This window comes from Vitis riparia, chromosome 17, assembly GCF_004353265.1.
Source record: "Vitis riparia cultivar Riparia Gloire de Montpellier isolate 1030 chromosome 17, EGFV_Vit.rip_1.0, whole genome shotgun sequence".
NCBI lineage: Eukaryota > Viridiplantae > Streptophyta > Magnoliopsida > Vitales > Vitaceae > Vitis > Vitis riparia.
Genome location: NC_048447.1, coordinates 8654838 through 8673660, shown reverse-complemented (window position 1 = coordinate 8673660; position 18823 = coordinate 8654838). Strand labels below are relative to the sequence as shown.

Genomic DNA, 18823 nt, shown 5'->3' with positions numbered 1-18823 from the left:
AACTGGGTAACACTACATAAAAATATCAAGTTCATTCTAGTCATAAAAAAACTAATGAGTTCAAAACAATGCTTGGTGCATATTGTGTCCTGTATGCATTTTGTACCTTACAGATGCTGCCTGCTATGGATTTGAGGTATTCTACAATTCCAGAAGAACAAAATATTAGAAGAGAAGATGAAACGAATCAGATGACTTTCTGGCCAAGAGAACAAATAAAAGAAAAAGCAAGCAGCCAAGCAAAAAGCAAGTGAACAACTCCTCATGACACTGAGAATAGGCTAAGTAGAAGACAGGTTCACTCTCATTTTACATGTTAAGTTCCCAGTAGAGTAAGAGGGCTTATTGGGGCACCAGAGCACTTGTAAGTAAAAACACCGTAAGGGAGAATATGTACATGTGCAAAAAATCACTTTTTCTACCGATTAATCCACAAAATCTACCAAATTAATAAACTACTAACTGGAATATTTTTTATGGTATAAAAACTTGAATTATCAGTTAGGACAAGTTCCTTATTCAGAAGGCAGAATAAATTCCTTGTGAGAGTGCATGCCTTGAGGCTTGGCTCAAGTGGGAGGTTCCAGGTTCAAGTCCCAATAGGGAAAAAAATTACCCATAAAAAAAAAATAAAAAAAAATAAAAATAAATAAATAAATAAATCCTTGTGAGGGAACCGTATTAAATAAATGCATCAACTTTCTGTGTCCGGTTAGTGAAGGATTAGTCCCAACTACCAATCCAAGGATTTTGAGGAGTAAACCAAGTAGGAGGATCAATCATTAAGGTTATATGCTATAAGCATTTGCAGTCTTGGAAACATGCAACTTTGAGAATAACTTTCACAAGGTGAACCAAACAAGCACCAGAGTGGGATTTTCTGAGTTGCAGGCAAGTCTTGATTATTATTTCAGTTTCATGAGCATAGAAACATCAAACTAAAAGGGGGGGAAATCAAGTTTCTTAAAAGAAAAAGGAAATGTTAGCATAGCTGGAAAACCATCCCAAGCAAAAGTTCTAACAACTAGGCACTGATAGGGCTCAACAACAGCTGAAGCAACAGAGCTTATCACATTGAATTATCACAAGAATATTATCCAACTAAACTAAGACATTGGCACAAAGCAAAAGAATAACAAAACTGCAGAATATATGACATCCGGGAAGATGCATAAAAGGGTGGAACTAAATGCATAAAGCTTAAGATATGAAGTTTGGACACTACTCAAAAAGTGAAGAAGAGCATTTGCTGTTATGCCAAAGCTTCCTAGTATCACTCAATGATGGACTGAATAACACCAGCTCCAACAGTCTTGCCCCCTTCTCTGATGGCAAACCTCATCCCTTGCTCGCAAGCCACTGGCATTATGAGCTCAACCACCATCTTAACTCGGTCACCGGGCATCACCATCTTAGACTCCTCATCCTTATCATTCATAATGGATGTCACCTTGCCAGTCACATCAGTAGTCCTCATGTAGAATTGAGGTCTATACCCTGCGAAAAATGGTGAATGCCTGCCACCCTCTTCCTTCTTTAGCACATATACAATTGCTGAAAACTTAGTATGCGGGGTAATGGTACCGGGCTTAGCTAAAACCATCCCTCTCTGGATATCAGCCTTCTGAACACCCCTGAGTAAAATTCCAACATTGTCCCCAGCAAGCGCCTCATCAAGAATTTTCTGAAACATTTCAACCCCAGTTACAGTAGTGCTTCGGGTGTCCTTCAGACCCACAATGTCCACTGTCTCTCCAACCTTAATCGTACCCCTCTCGACACGGCCGGTGGCCACGGTTCCACGACCCGTGATTGAAAAAACATCTTCAATGGCAAGAAGAAATGGGAGGTCGGTTTGACGTTGGGGAATTGGTATATAACTGTCAACAGAATCCATAAGCTCATAAATTTTATCGACCCATTGGTTTTCACCTCGCTTAATGCTGGGATTTGCCATCAGAGCTTCCAAAGCCAAAAGAGCTGAGCCAGAGATGATAGGAACATCATCACCTGGGAACTCATACGAAGAAAGAAGCTCACGAACTTCCAATTCAACAAGTTGCAGAAGCTCCTCGTCATCAACTTGGTCTTGTTTATTGAGGAAAACAACCATATTGGGGACACCCACTTGCTTGGCCAACAGTATGTGCTCCTTGGTCTGGGGCATGGGCCCGTCAGCGCCGGAGACGACGAGAATGGCGCCATCCATCTGGGCAGCCCCGGTGATCATGTTCTTGACATAATCGGCATGACCGGGGCAATCGACGTGGGCGTAATGGCGGTTCTCAGTCTCGTACTCGACGGTGGCAGTGTTAATAGTAATTCCACGGGCGCGCTCTTCCGGGGCGGCATCGATTTCGTCGTACTTCTTGGGGGCGCTGTTGCCCATGGCCGCTAAGGCCATGGTAAGAGCGGCAGTGAGAGTGGTCTTGCCGTGGTCGACATGGCCAATTGTCCCAATGTTGAGATGGGGCTTATTCCTCTCGAATTTTCCCCTGGCAGCTCGAACAGTGAAAGAACGACGCTGAGTGGTGGTGGCAGTGGTGGTGGGGGTTGAAAGGAAGGTGGTGGAGGGTTTACTGAGAAAGGAGGAGGAGAGGTTAGAGGGATGTTTTCTGGTACGGGGAGAAGGGGTGCAGAGAGCGAGAGTGGTGGAGGAAGAAGGAGAAGAAGAAGGAGGAGGAGATGGGTATATGAGCTTTGTGGAAGCAGAAGCTGAAGTTGCTGAAATTGCCATTGAAGGAGGCTCGACTTTAGAGAGAGCGAGAGAGAGAGAGGGAGAGGGAGGTGGGTGTAGGAGTGGGTGGTGAAGGACTGGAGGAGGACTGGAGGAGGGAGGAGTGGGGAGTGGGGATTTTGTTATCTGTAGCTGTGTGGGAAGACCAAAGATGGCCTCATACGCCCCTCCTATCCGTTTCTGCTTCACATGTTCTCTCACCACTTCTACTCACCCTACTTCTCTGCTACCCTTCTCTTCTCTTTACACGTGGATTTCATATTTTCATATATTCCCTGAAATATAAGTATAAAGTGGAAAACTAAAAATATTGTTTTACTGAAAAATATTTATAAAAAAAAAAAAAAATTTGGCAGATTTTCTTTATCATAAAATTTTGGAATCAAATATAGTTTTAATTTTAAACCTTTACATATTTTAAATTTATTTAATTTTTAAATAAAAGAAGAGAATAAGTGAAATATATTAACTTTAAACTTATTATTTTTTTATGAATTAATCGGTTAAAATGAATAAAATAATTCCCCAATTTGTAAATCTAAGACCCATCTGGCCATTTTTTTAAAACTTATTTTTAAAAAATGTTTATTATTCTTTTAACTTAAAAATAATTTTTAAAAATAAGTTTTAAAAAATATGATTAAACATATTCATATTTTTTTATTATTTTAAATAACAGATGAAAACAATTTTTACTTATTCTCTATTCACTTTGTTTTTAAAGAATAATGACCGAATAGTATTAAAAAAATTTAAAAACAGTTTTTGTTTTGAAAACAAAAAACTATTTTTAAATCACACCATCAAATAGAGTCTAGTTCTTCCATGTTTTTGCTTGAAAAATAATTAAAAGAAAATGTTATTTTTATGAGATAACAACAAATATATTTTTATTAAATTTTTCAAAAAGATGGAAGGTTAGATTTTTAAATTTGGATTTTGAATCTTTTAATCAAATAACCCATTTTTTTATTCCCTCATTTTTTTCCCTATTTTCTTTTAGTTAGATTTTTCTCAAATTAAAAAAAAAATCAAATATAAGATTTGTGTTTTAACAAAATCCTAAGATATCTATTAATTTTCACTAATTAAGAGTAAAAGAAGTAAAAGTAATTCTTGTTAAATTTTAAAAAGGGTTTAGAATAATATTAGTATTATAAATTTTTCAAGGGAAATTTTCATGTTATATAAAATGACTAACAATTATAATAATAATAATAATAATAAATTTTTTTTATGAGAAACAATTTTTTAAAAATTTTATATTAAAAAAATTTCAAATAAAAAAGCCTTTTAATAAAACTATTCAAAAGCAACCATAAAAATTCTAATTAAGATTAATAAATTTAATCAATTTTATTTTTAACATAACTGAAAAGATCCCTATATTTGGAGCAAGATGTTTGAAAAAAAAATTCAAATTGATATTTAGTTTCAAGAAAATCCTAAGTAAAAAAAAATGCTTAAAAAAAAATCTTATGTTTGGTTTTTGGAAAAAAAAAATATTAAAGAAAATCAAATATAACGAATTCAAAATTTTTGTATTTTAAAATCATTTAATTTTTACGTAAAAAGGATAAATAAATTAAATTTTTTTAAAAAAATTATAAATTATAAATATTTTTTTTCATCATATTTTTGGTGATTATTTTATTTCTCGAATTTTTTCAAAAAAACCAAACATTTCTTGCTTTTGAGATTTGTTGTGGAGTAAGATCAAATGGGTCATGGGGCCAATCCCATAACGGCCTGCGACTACAACTACAACTAAATGTGTCTTACTGAGTAGGGTGACTACTTACTATTGACCAAAAGTGGGTTGATCGAGACCCATCAAATCTTAAGGTGGTCTGGAATTTGTGGCTAATATGAACTATCAAGGATTATGACTCCTACACATTCCACATCCTCAGCTGAGTGTGTCCCCCTTTGTGCCACGTACTTCATTTCAGACCATTTGGTGGTGCCCAAATCCACCACATATCCCCATGGCGGGGGGTGGGGCAGGGTTGTGGTGTGGATGAGAGTGCATGATTTTTATATCAATAAAGTTTCTAAGAAACTTTTATAGGTGGTTTTCAATGTACATCACGTGTCAATTGTAAGATTATTCTTTGTTTTAATAATTGAATATTAGTATTGATCAAAGGACTTGCAAAAGAAATGAAAATTAATTTTTTTGGTCATAAAAAGAGGACTTACGTATAACCCTCGTAGTTTTAAAGGGTAAAAGGCACACCTAAGGTGCAAAAGTCTCCTATATCTTAGACGCAAGGTAAAATATAAAGCACATGCATAAGTAAAGTGAAACTGAATTAAGAGATGTATCAATTTTATAAGATATAATCCAAAATTTAATTCAATTAATGGAAAATTTAAGATTTCAAACATTTCAAAGAATCATTAAACAAAAAGTTATAAAATTATATAAATTTTAATATACAATCAGAAATTTCAAGAATAAAAGTATTTTAAAAAAAATAAGTTAAATGAGATACTCCTTTTGAATAGGGTATCTTGGCAAGCAAGATGCTATAACTATGGAGTGGTTACACCTTGGACACACCTTCTAAAATTATGAGCCTTCTTGAGATAGTTTTGTGATCTAAGATCCAAATTTTAATTAGTGTCAGCTACACTTTTTCAATCCCTGGTTGATCTTAATTAATGGAATCACAATGAGTGAGATCTTCTATTAATAATCCTTCATACTTTGATAAAAACAATTATCCCTATTGGAAAGTTTGAATAGAATTCTTCCTGGAGATGCAAAGAGGATGAATTTATAATGTAAATTTGATTGGGGACTTCCATTAAAGTTGGAATAGAACTAGTAAATTCATTAGAGAATTAAAGCCCAAACATGAATATGACAAACTTGATAATAAAGACAATGAGATAAACACTAGTGCTTTCACCAACATTTAATGGTATGAGTCCTAATGAGTTTCATAGGATAACAATATCTAAGCATACTAAAGAGGCTTGAGATATTCTTTCTATTACTCATGAGGGTATTTCTGTTGTGAAGTTGTCTAAAATACAAATGTTTGATGTAATTTATAATTCATATTTCTCGAAGTGAAAAAGGTTACTTTAGTCAAATCTATTTAAACCAAAAAGGGAAGTAATCAATTGCAAATTGGAAAAACTCCAATGTGGAAGAGACTACTTAGTATGTGAAAGGTAATTTTCTATATTTAAGGATAACACCTTCACATTTACAATTAGTTCTTGTTGAGATTTATGATCATTTGATAAAAATAACAATAAATTCAAAGGGGGAGTTTAAGTATTGTGTATAAACAATCAAAGAGTTTCATGTTAAATAGAAGTCAAATAGAATGAGAATGATTTTGATTTTGATCATGATATGACTTAATGGATAACCTAGATGAGTAATATGGATTATATTGATCACCTTAATATTGATCACTATTGTTTGATGTTATGGTTGTTATATCTTATGTACTCTTGAAATGTCCCCTAAGTCTAAATATCAATTATTTTTCTTTTTTAGATCATTTCTCTAAAAGATTTATGAGTTAATTTTTTTGTGTTTACTCAGATAATTTATGAATTTCATAATTTGTTAAGTACTGATAACATAAAGAGAGCAGTCTGCATATGAGTTCATCATTTTCTTGCTTAGATTCCCTTTTTTAGATGATTTTCAAGGGATTTTACATTAAGAGAGACATATTTTACGTTTGAAGGATAACTTAAGTATTTGAGAAGCTAAAAGAACACTTGATAACTTAGGAATAGAAGGAACTACTTGAGTGCCCTTCCCACGCTAGGAGCATTCAAGCACTCCATGGAATGCTTCCAACACACACACACACACATACACACACTATTTCTTGCGATTTATTCTTAGTTTCACTTCACTTTCTCATATTCTTATGTGTTCTCAAGGTTATGTTGGTCCTTCCTACATTGTCTCTTTGCTCTAATATGGATTTTTGACCCAATTAATTGCATATTGGTCTTTGTAAGATTGTTCCTATGGATTTCCTAGTCATTTTCAACATTTAGTTTCCTATGTTTGTACCCATAAATTCTAGTTTATTTGTTTCAGTAGAGATGTCATCTAGGCGCACTAGGCAATGTGTTTCTTCACTTCCTCTTTCTACGCCTAGATTTGGTCTTTATTCTCCGATTCAAGGTCCATTTAACTTGGATGACCTTTTAGATAAGTGCTTCATATTTGAGTAGCACATGGAGATTTACTATTCCCAATTTCATAAGCTTAGAGTAGAGCCTGAGTGTGAGCTCTTCCATGCATCTTTAGGAAGTGCCATTGAGAGCCCATGAATTGCTTGATTGTGGTTGTCTACCTACATTATGCATGAATATGGGATTACTATACCACCGACATTTAGGTCAATTAGAAAAACCTTGGGTCTTCATCATTTTTTTTGAGCGATTGCTTACTTTTCCCTTAAAATCCCTTTGGTGAACACTTTTTAAAGCTCCTAGAGATTCTTGTGGGATTATTTAGTGCTAACTCTACCAAAACAACCTAGATTCTTACTATGTTAGTGAATTATATCTTCTATCCCACCTCTCATAGGACCCAAATCCTATAGCAACTACATGATTCATTCATTATGTTTTATTTGGTCATCCTATTAACATTGCTCAAGTTATATTTAACATTATGTGCTCCTACAAAAACTCCTCTCATTCAAGGAGTACTCCATTTACCATCATAATCTCTTGCATCTTGGTAGAAGTCGATGATCTCTCACATCTTGGTAGAAGTTGATGATCTCTCGCATCTTGGTGGAGGTTGGATTCAACTTCTAGCATGATTTATAGGTGTTTAGATCAAACAACTCCTATTAATGAGAGCACATGGTCTAAGCATGTTAGTTATACGCATGGATACCTAATGGGACATCTAACTTATGTTGAGGCAAAGATTCAAGGGATGGAGCAAGGTAGTGGAGAGAGGAGTGGTCCGAGGACTTGAGGCAAGGTAGTAGAGGACATGTAATAGCTCTATTGTTGACCATGTCAAATCGAGAAGGATCTTTCAAGCTACTATTCAGTCATGGGTGTCATTACAACCTAGTTTGAGCTCCAAATGTTTTCCTTCACTAGACAATTTGAGCTGGAGGCTTTTAAGGTGTTTATTCTTGCTATATTGGTGTTTTTCCTCGCTCATCTATATTTTTATGATGATGGTTTGTGTTCTTTTAGATTTGATAGTTTGATGTATTTAGATATTCAATTTATTTTCGACATCTTGATCATTTATTTTATAATATTTCCTATTCTACATATTTTGGTTTCTTATTTCCTTCCTCTCTTTGCCATTTTGTAGGGGGAAGGGAGGTGTTGGAAATGATTGATCTTGACAATGATTAAATCAAGATACTGATGATCTCAATATATTAGTCTAATTATGGATGTTATTAAAGTTTCATTACGTATCATATGGTTATATATATATATATACACTCTTTTCACAAGTATTGTGTTTGAGTATGTGTGAATCATAGGTTTACAAGAATTTTTAGGATTCACTACATGATGATTGAAGATCATTGTTTAGAATGCTTGGTTTAAACATGAGAGTTTTTAAGTCATAAGTAAAGTTCAATTTAAAGTATTGAAATGAGTTTATGTAATTGTTATTTTGTTGCAAATTTTCCAAAGAGAGGGATTATTAGTATCTATTCTTGCTAGTTTAAGTTGGCAATTGTGTTCTAAACATTCTTAGATTCAAGTCTATGTACTTCCTAGGGTTTTAGATTGGGCTTGAAAATACGAGATTGTTGTTGATTCGTTCACAGGGTTGTTCATGCAAGTATGGTTGAGTTTGTTCAAAGTGTAATGACATGATGCTTGGGTGCATTGTGGGCACCCTACGTGAACACTCAAGCTTCATTTAGCACAAGTCTTAACTATTTGACAAGTTTTTAATTATCATTCATGGTTCAACCCACTAGGGTTTGTTCAACTATATATACACCTATTGGTTGTATTTTTACACACCTTACAGCCTAGAGTTATTATTCTTTATGCCTTCCCAACACACTCAAAGCTTTCACTATGTCGATTGGTCATGATGGTTCGTCGCATCCCCTCAAGTCCTTAAGGAGTACATGGATGCTACTTTGCAGACTTGATGAAAAGGGTAGTTGTTGGCTAATGTAAGACCTCTAGAGGAAAATAATATTTAGTCTAAGTAAAACTATGTACTTGTTCTTTCAAATTTAGTGAATTTGCTTTGCAATGGATTGACTCATGGTTTTTTATATCTATAGAGTTTCTAAAAAACTAGATAGATGGATTTTCATGTACACGAGATGTCAATTATATAAAAACTATATAATTGTTCTTTGCTTTAATAATTAAATACTAGTATTGGTCAAAGAACTTATAAAAGAAATAATTATCCCACTTTTGGGTCATGAAAAGGAGGACTACCCATTCACCTTCTCCTAGGTAGTTTTGTGAACCAAGATTCACATTTTCAGACTTAATAGCAGAAAAGATATTTCATGGCTCGGGCACAATTTTGAAGAATACATAAGATCGAGGATTTGAATTCCTTGGTTATTACCCAGCCTAGAAACATGGATTTGAGGGAGACAGTCACATGAGTTGTTCCTGTTTGTGCATGTGATTCAAGCCAGAGAACAAGCTGAGGGGATGAAAATTTGGAACACATATGGTTGATGACAAAACCCTAGTTTGAGATGGCACCACATTCTCCTTGGAGTTCTAACCACAACCAACTCTGCTAATGAAATTCACAGCTCTTGTACTCGGATAAGATAACTATCTAAGAATCCATTAGTATGAATACAATACCTGTGGACTCAAATGAAGAAAGATGAATACTAGTCTTAAATTACCTAATATTTCTTCATTACTTTTATATATTTCAATCTCCTTTTTGCCAGTCCCGTTGGGCTTGCTCATTTCTCACCGTGAAAAGGTGAATGGGGAACAACACAACCCCACCACCCCCACCCCCACCCCCACCCTCCTTTTTCTCTCCTGCAGACATGGCTATTTTGTATGCATGCACAAACCTATTTGAAATCTCATATACAAAGGGGTGCGGTAACAAAAAAATCAAAGGCTTTTAGCAGTTCAACGAATCTTACCCCATTTCAGGGGACAAACATGTAATGCACAAAATTGAAAAATAGAATTAGTTTACCTCAACATATATCATATAATTTTGAAGTAGCTAACCTTTCTTTTGACACAGATGATGAACTGTATGTACATGTATACACCATGAAAATTTGATGACCCATGAGACCATGTATAGACTTAAAATGAAATCAAAGGCATGTGAATGATGTGCAGATATATATCTCTCAAGCATGGGCAAACTTATCTTACAGAAACACATGACATATTCAGCCAACTCTCGACTGAGCAGCATGATGTAGATTGTGCTTTGTCCGTCAAGAATTAACCCCAGTGGATCTCCCAAATAAGCATGAGCTTCTCCCTGTGCTATGACCTGGCTGCATTGTCTCTTGAAGATTTGACATTCTGCTTCAACGTATTTGAACTGTCTCCAAAGACAGCTCCAGTGACATGTTTTGCAGCTGCTGACTCCTGCTTCCCAACTTTCCCAACAATCTGAGAGATCTTTGAGCTTCCTGGAATATCTTTAACCTTTTTTTGGGAGACTAAGTTTGACATTAGTTGGTCCAATGGAATAAGTATCTAGATTGTTATACATGGCCAAGTTGGAAACTTCTGATGACATTGGTTCCATTTTTGAAAAAGAGCCAGAGATCTTCAGGTTACAAAGGCTAGAAACTTTGTTACGGATGTCTGGAGGAAGTTCCTTCACAAGATCTAATATGGCCAATTCATGCTTCCTCTTTAGTTCGTCTAACTCCTTTTGTTGTTTTACAAACAAATGCTTAAGTTTCTCCACAATAACTTTGGCGTCTCCTAATTCAGTTTCCCTTAATATTTTACAGTTCCCTCCCCATGAAGGTGCTCTATAGCCACCAAGTAATTCTACAGCCACATCGTTTTGATCACTAAACTGGGTTTCAGCAGATATACTAGCTTCTTTCTCTTCAACGTCATCATCACCACATACACGTTCATCCTCCCGCTTATCAAGTGAAGCAGCAGTATTTAACTTATCTCCATCTCTAGGACTAGCAAGAGATTGCTCATTAAGTTCACTAAACCTACCTTCAGTAGTTACCGAATCAACCTGAGAAGACAAGTTTGAAAAGGCAGGTCTAATAGGAGAGTTTCCACCAACTGCCTTGGGTGAGTCGGACCAGTACCTCCGACCTGAAGGCAACCGTTCCAGGACAAGGCCACAAGAAGAAGTAGCAGACTCATTCATCAAGGGCAAAGCATCACCCTCACTTTCAGGGGGACAGATATCAGAAATTGCAACCTCTGTGCTCAAATTATCCCCAAAAACTTCTCTTGATGGGGGCCAATCTGAAATGATGGACCGAATTTCTGAGTCAATCATTGCAGCAATGGTTGAAACATCTTGATCTGTCAAGTCCAACTCTTCAACCATTTCACCAGCAACAGAAATTGCTGTATCAGCCCCAATATCAAATGGGAAGTGGATGTTGCGAATATGACCTGCTATGTTCAAACTCCATGATTATAAAATGAATGAAATGGTAATAAAGAAATCCAAGTTCCCAGGAGGAAATTTTATAAATTGAAAAGGTAAAAAGAGCAAAAGAACCTTTAGAATCTGCAATTCGTAATTTTAGAAATATTGTGTTGACATCTCTCCTTTGACCTTGCACCTTGAAGTCTCGACTTGACTCAGGCAGAGAGACCTTAGAACTTGTACCAGTATTGAAGTGGTCATGACTACCTTTTGCATTTGTTATGTCAGAGTGTGAGCTTAAGTAAAACATGAAGAAGTTCTGTAGGTGCTTTCTAAAATTTACCTGAATGATGAGGATGGGGTTGTAAAGAACGGCCTACACTTCCATTTTCCTCATCTGATTGGAGAAAAGGATCCCTCAAGAGTTCCTTGGCAGACAACCGATCAGAGACATTTGCAATACATTTATCTATAAATGCTCTAACTCTAGGGTCTTTCACTTTTGCTAATGACGCTGGTTTGATTCCCTATAAAGCAAAATAACCAACAAAAAAGTACAATCAAGAAACTTCTTCTAGTATAGATGATTCAAGCCACTCCAACAATAGTCAAGGAAAAAATAGCAAGAATTGTTTGTAGATATCTTAACGCTATCCTAAGTACGAAATCTTCAAACATTGGCAAGATTCTAAGATCTTGCTGAAGTTTCAAGTCACTGAAATTTCTTATATTTCACAATCTTGACAAGTTCTAATATTTTTATGAAGAAAATCCAGCATTTCAATAAACTTGGGAATGTATATCTCGGTTATGACCATGATCAACATCGTGGCTGAAACCAAAATTTGAAAACTTGAGGGTAACAGGAAATAAGAGAAGTAGATTGGTTTATTTTGTTAGCATTGTAGCTATTGACTATGAATTCTACACAACATGTAAATTACAAACACACGGTACATTACATGAACAGATATGCACATTAGTGATCAAATCCCAAGTGGGCATGGCCCAAGTTCTATGGGTATCTACAATACATGGGCACTTCAATTTAACCCAAAATACCCCTATTGACACAATATGACACGTGTGAGGATGTCCATGTCAGATACAAATATATGGAATCTCTTTCTTTAATTTTTTTAAAATCTTGTTGATATCGCTTCAAATACATTTATTTCTCTCTTTATTTCTTTCTTAATTTTTTTTTTAAATTATACTAGATGATAATATAATTAAAATTAAAAACATTTAAATTAATTTTTAACTCTTGTAATCGAAGTGTTTCATCTCTTTCTTAATTTTTTTAATTATAATAAAATATATTAATTAATATCATATAAAATTTAAAGATAAATATAGTAGTTAAAAAAAATGTTTTATCTCTTTCTTAATTTTAAAATAAAATTTAAAGATGAATATAATAATTAGTAGAGTAAAAATATGAAAATGAATATCAAAATTAATATATTAAAAAATATAAAGATAAATTATAATAATTAATATAAAAAATCCAAATTTTCGTATGATAAATTAAATATGAATGATATTTTATCAATTTCTAATGAAAATTTTTATCAAAAAATCACTATAAATTTTTAAAATTTTAAGCTAATCAAAGTTTACTGGTATAATATTGTCTTAAATATTTTTCTCAGCATCCTATTAAAATAAAAGGCATAATAAATAGGTTTATCATGTACAATTAGTAGTCATATCAAAGTAAAATAAACTTAACATCTTATTAAAATAGAAAAAATATAATAAATATATTTTCCAACTACAATTAACCATGTAATATTCTAGATGACTTATCTTACTATATTCATACTTAGTATTAAATTATTTTAACTGATATTGTATTGAAGTACTCGCACTCATAGTTGAGATCCTTCAACCGAAACCCCATGTTCTAAGATTTTGGTATGCAAAGGATTCAACACCTAAAGATGTACCACACTTGACACCCATATCCGAACTCGTGTAACATAGATGATATATAGGTTGATCACATATCAATCAATAACAAACAACAAACTGACTAGAAAGATAAAACTTATAGGCTAGAAAAGTTTTACTCATAAGGCGTTAAAGATTGTTGGCTCCTAGGAATACTTATAGATGTTATTTGCTTTTTTAGTACAATTAGCTATATAATATGACTCATTACAATCATCCAATAGTTACCGAGGCTTTTACTTTTGTTCAATGCATAAGTCTAAAGTGTCTAAACATAGGGACACATATACCTTATGAGGGTGCAACTACGGTGAAAAACTATTGTCCAGTAGGGAATCACCTAAGGAGGGTGAAAGGGTGTATTTGAAAAGATTATAATATAAGAGTTAAATAATTTTACCCAATTTAATTCTAGGAGATATCAGAGAAACAAAATAACCAAACATCAAACAAATAAGAAAGGGATAGAAGAACTTTTACATAGAAAATCCTCATACTAACAATGGAGATAAAAAGCCACAAGGTCTAACACCTCTAATCTAGAATCCATTATTTGAGATCAAGTCATATAGATTTACCTAGCTCCTTGCCCTTAAGACTTACTCTCCATAACCTCCAATTTGATCCACGTTCGCAACGCAACAATCTCTAATTGCTATTGCATTAGGGAATTCTCCTCAGCCTCGCTAAAGAGATGCAAGTCTTCTAAGAACCCAAGATTTAAGCTTTGAATCTTTCTTGAGATTGAGAACAGTAAGGCAAGTTAGGCTAAATTTTTTAATGAGTGTCCCACCCTAAGTGGGTCAAAGAAGGGTTTTTATAGGCCTATAGGTCCTAAGAGATCGGTATCCGGAATTTTTCAAATACAATATTCGTGAATTTCCAAACAATATTCTGACAAATTTGGAATGAGTGCTAAAGCACACTTACCTACTGCTTGAGCACCTTGGGCGCTTGAGCTTTGGATAGGCACTTGAGTAGTTCCAATGCCTAAGTGCTACTTCCGTCGCTCTAGTGTCCCTTGTTTTTCTAAAATAATATATTAAGCCTTTTTAGTTTATAAATGAATTATTGATCTACTTTAACCCTTTAAACATCTAACTTGCCACAAACCAAATCTTTTTAAACTTACCTATGACATTCCAGTTGAGTTAACAACCTTGAAACTTCAATGGAGAGTAAGTCACTATCTAAAAAATTTCCTAAGTCAAAAAATAAATTGGAACAAAATTGCAACAAACAATGTACTAGACTCATTGTCCTAACATATAGGTAATAAAGGATCATAACATGAAGCATATGTATAGCTTAAGTCTATGATACATGAACACATTCATTTCAGTCAAAATACTCATGTTGGTGGATATAACATAAATACAAGAGTGAAATCCATGTCAAATACACTTATATTGCATTAGATACAACTTTTGAGCTAATGAATTTTTTTTTATAGACCACTTTTAAGCTCATAACTGCTTTATCTCTTTCTTTAATTCTTTTTTCAATTATGCTTATATTGTATCAAAGATAGTTATTACACTCTTCATATTTTTCTTAATTTTCAAAATTATATTAGAAAATAATATAAAATAAATCGTAATGAAAAAAAAAACAAATTTTTAACTAATTTCTAACTCTTGTAACTAATTTATCCCTTTCTTAATTTCTTTTTAATTATAATAGATAATAATATAAAATTAATTGTAATAAAAAAAAAGAATTTTTTAATTATTTCCATTTTTATTTGAATTTTTTGGATCTAAAGAAGAGATAACAAGAACAAAGTAGCAATTAAAAAAGATAAGAGGAGAACAAAGCAAAGATTTGTTGGAAACTTCAAAATTTTTAAGCCTTTAGGAGAAAATTTAGAAGAGACCCAATGATGAGAGAGAAAATTTAGATAGTAGAGATAATTTCAAAGGAAGTATACTTTTATTGGATGTTGTACCATATTTTTATATAAATAAAATAAGTATGGTCAAATTTAAATTCATACCATTTTATCAACTTAAAATAATAAGATTAAAAAAATACTTAAAGAGAAATCATAGTTAAATTGAACTATATCAATTTTAAAATAATAAAAACTATTTCGAACATAGTTAAAAAAATAAATTAGTTTCAATTTAAATAATTAAAAATATAAAAATTGAAAGTTTTCAACTAATAAAGACTTACTTATAATCAACTTATATTTTCCTAAAAGTTCACTCAATATCTATGGTAAATATGATTTCATTTATAATTAATTTCCTAAAAGTTCTCTCAACATTCTATTAAAATAAAAGATTTATCGTAAATATGTTTTACATTTACAATTAAAGAAACATGTGATAATTAATATTATATCAAATTTGAAGATAAATATGATAATTAATATCATAAAAAATCTAGAGATAAATTATACTAATGATAAGAAATTAAATATGAATTATAATTTAATTTCTTATATTTTATAACATCTAATGTATTAAAACTACAAAATCAATACAAATTTTCGAAGTTCTAAACTAATCTAAGTTTACTAATAACGTGCTATAGCATTTTCTTACAAATTTCCTAAGCATCTTGTAAAAATAAAGGGTTAATTATAAAAATCATTCTTGCATTATTACTCATGTCTCAATTTAGTCCCTAAACTTTTTTTTTTGAAGCATTGCTGCCCCCAAACTATTTCTAAATGTCAAATAGGTCCTTCTATTAAGATTTTTCGTCTGAATTCATTGGAATAACTCATGTAACAATCACAAATACACTTGCATGAGCTTTTATATCATATGTTTGAAAGTGTCTAATTTGTCTACATGCTTATCACATAAGTTTCTTCATTCATTTTTTGTGAAAATCTTAACAAACTAGCCTTTTAACATTAGGGCATAGTGTAAGGTTGACATTGCTTAAAAAAAATGTTTTAAGGGATAAATTGAGACATGGGTGAAAGTATAATGCTATAAGACTGATTTTTATAATTTATCCAAAAAATACAAAAACCTATACTAAATAGATTCTTCATGTACAATTAGCAATAGTGCCAAAGTAAAATAACATTTAAAATCTTATTAGAATAAAAAAGATATAATAAATATATTCTCTAGCTACAATTAACTATGTAGTATTATAGATGACTCATAATAATTAATATCATGAAAGAATTAGATTTCACATAATAAGGTATTTCAATGTCAAACTTATTATATCAACATTCTAGTATGTCATAATTTTTATTATAAAATGAATATAAATTTAAAGTTCTTCAATTAATGAAAATTTGCTCATAAATTATAATATAATATAATAATTCCTTAAAAGTTTACTCAAAATCCTATTAAAGTAAAATCCTAAGATAAATTTACAGGTTTTTCGTGTGCAATTAACCTTGTCATAATGGAAGAAATTCTATTATCATTCCTTTAACTCCATATCTAAGTGTCGACACCCATAGTTGAGATCCTTTTCAACCAAAATACTCGTGTCCTAAGATTTTGGATACAAAGGATCTGACGCTAAGATGCATACCTACACCCGACATTTGTACCCAAGCCCATGTTACATGGGCATGAGTTGCAAGAACAAAGTGATGAGACTCTTCGATTTTCACTATGTTCAACCATTAAATTAAAAACAACCAAATTCACACTCCCTTGGAAGGTCCTATCAAGTCTACAAATGCATCACTTCAAATTGTAAATTTATAGGTGTACAATCTGATCTTTTAATACAGAGGAAACTTTTGGCAACACAGAGCTGACCATAAATTTGATGACATCAAATTTGAATTATTTGGAGAATCCTAAAATTCCCAACCAATGATTGATAGATAGATAGATAGATATATTGCAAAAACATGTATAAGGTCTTGACAAATAAAAATCTACCAGCTATGCCCAAGGAGAACTTTGTTTTACTGCAAATTTAAAATCATGATTAAACCATCACAACTAGCATTCCATGGATAAACTTCATACCCTTTAGGAGTCCATGAATATAACAATTTTAAATTCCCCGAACTAACACCACCACTCAGGACAACCGATAATCTTGGATGTGATATGACAGTGAGGGTGTGAATGAGTGGCAACTGCATAACATTGTTTAAATGGGCTGGAATCAAGAATGCCTTACTGATGTCACTTTCTTGTATATTTGAGCAGCATTGGCACATTCAACATATGGGTACTCAAAGGTCACCAACTCCAGCAAGCACATCCCAAAGGCATAAATGTCTACAAGCTCATTGTATTCCTCCTCGTAAAGCTCAGGTGCCATGAACTCAGGAGTACCTGAAATCATGGCAACAATTACATCATCACCTCCATTGCCAAAGCCTGCTTGTGCTTCCACCAGCACCAAAAGGAAAAAGAGCTAAAGGAAAAAGTAATTCTGTTCTCACCAATGACACTATGAGCTGATCGAGCCTGGCGAAGAATGGCAGCCAGTCCTAAGTCCCCAATTTTCACCTCTCCTTGGTTTCCATTAACAAAAATGTTGTCACACTTCAGGTCCCGATGAATAACAGGAGGGTCATGACTGTGAAGATAGAGAAGACCCTCCAGAATCTGCCTAGACCATTTCTTCAGAGCTCTTAAATCAACATGCTTATGTTTCTTTCGATACCTACACAACAGTTGAAAATAGAGTTCTCAATAAAAGCACAAGTACTAAAAAAAATAAAAAATCAAGAAAATGAAGTAAGATAAGAAACCCTACTGCCTCAATGTGCCTGAGGTGAAAATCTCTGTAATAAAATTGATATTCTCTTTCCTTGAATCGACCCACGAAATATAAAACTTAATTATGTTCTTATGCTTCAGAGTCTTGAGCAAATGAACTTCTGAATACAGCCGCTCCAACTCTTCTGAGTTCCGTAATAGATCTGCCACCTTAACCTGATTCCAAGCTACTTCAATTCCTTCCAATTCATCAAATGCTCTATATCTGATTCCCCACATCATCAAGGATGATTCACAACGTTTTACAAACAATTATGCTTCAAATGCATGCACATATTTGTATATGAACTCCAAAAAATAAAATAAAATAAAATTCGATTCAACATCAAACCACACGAGGGGTGAAAAGGATACACTTTCTTGAAAGCCCCTTTTCCTAGAACCTCCTTATACTGCAAAAACCACCCCCATTAACATCAATATCAATAGAAGTTAATCCAAATATTAATCCAATAATGGTGAAATATATCAAAATTTTAATTTGGGTCCGCCGGAATTTCAATTCAATTAGCAACAACAATTCAAATTCCGTGAAACCAAACATAATTGTCAGTAAATCTTCAAAAAATATATATATCAGAGAAAACAACACAATAACCATAGACACTGACCCGACCATATCTCCCAGTTGGATCAATCTCTACGAATTCAGTATCGGGATCATCAGGGTCTTGCTCGGAGGACAAAACCTGGGGCATTCTCTCGGGCCCAAGACCACCACAAATCGCAAGCAATCTTGATCAAATTCAGAAAAACAAGAAATATGAAAGCCAAATCTCAAAACGAAACCCAACCCATTCCAAGATTTTCGGATTCGAG

General features: G+C 33.2%; 2 protein-coding genes across 2 annotated transcripts; both read right to left on the bottom strand.

The window, feature by feature from the left end:
- Positions 1 to 1037: 1037 nt before the first annotated feature.
- LOC117904562 (elongation factor TuB, chloroplastic) lies at positions 1038 to 2844 on the bottom strand. Its single transcript, XM_034817235.1, has one exon. It carries the CDS (start codon positions 2735 to 2737, stop codon positions 1274 to 1276), a length of 1464 nt encoding a protein of 487 aa, XP_034673126.1. The 5' UTR covers positions 2738 to 2844; the 3' UTR covers positions 1038 to 1273.
- Positions 2845 to 9898: 7054 nt separating this feature from the next.
- Positions 9899 to 18823, bottom strand: LOC117904854 (probable serine/threonine-protein kinase WNK3). The gene is made up of 8 exons (XM_034817643.1): positions 18616 to 18823; positions 18359 to 18396; positions 17982 to 18209; positions 17665 to 17888; positions 17397 to 17554; positions 11662 to 11845; positions 11451 to 11585; positions 9899 to 11341 (listed from the first exon to the last, which is right to left on the bottom strand). Exons 1-8 carry the CDS (start codon positions 18700 to 18702, stop codon positions 10386 to 10388), a joined length of 2010 nt encoding a protein of 669 aa, XP_034673534.1. The 5' UTR covers positions 18703 to 18823; the 3' UTR covers positions 9899 to 10385.

Bases quoted from the DNA above. Each gene is read 5' to 3' on its own strand.
- LOC117904562 (XM_034817235.1), bottom strand. From the start codon at position 2,737: ATGGCAATTTCAGCAACTTCAGCTTCTGCTTCCACAAAGCTCATATAC.
- LOC117904854 (XM_034817643.1), bottom strand. From the start codon at position 18,702: ATGCCCCAGGTTTTGTCCTCCGAGCAAGACCCTGATGATCCCGATACT. The intron at 11,846-17,396 runs GTAAGGCATTCT...TTTGCTTTATAG, and splicing joins TATACAAGAAAGTGACATCA to GGAATCAAACCAGCGTCATT. The intron at 11,342-11,450 runs GTTCTTTTGCTC...TGAACATAGCAG, and splicing joins ACGAATTGCAGATTCTAAAG to GTCATATTCGCAACATCCAC.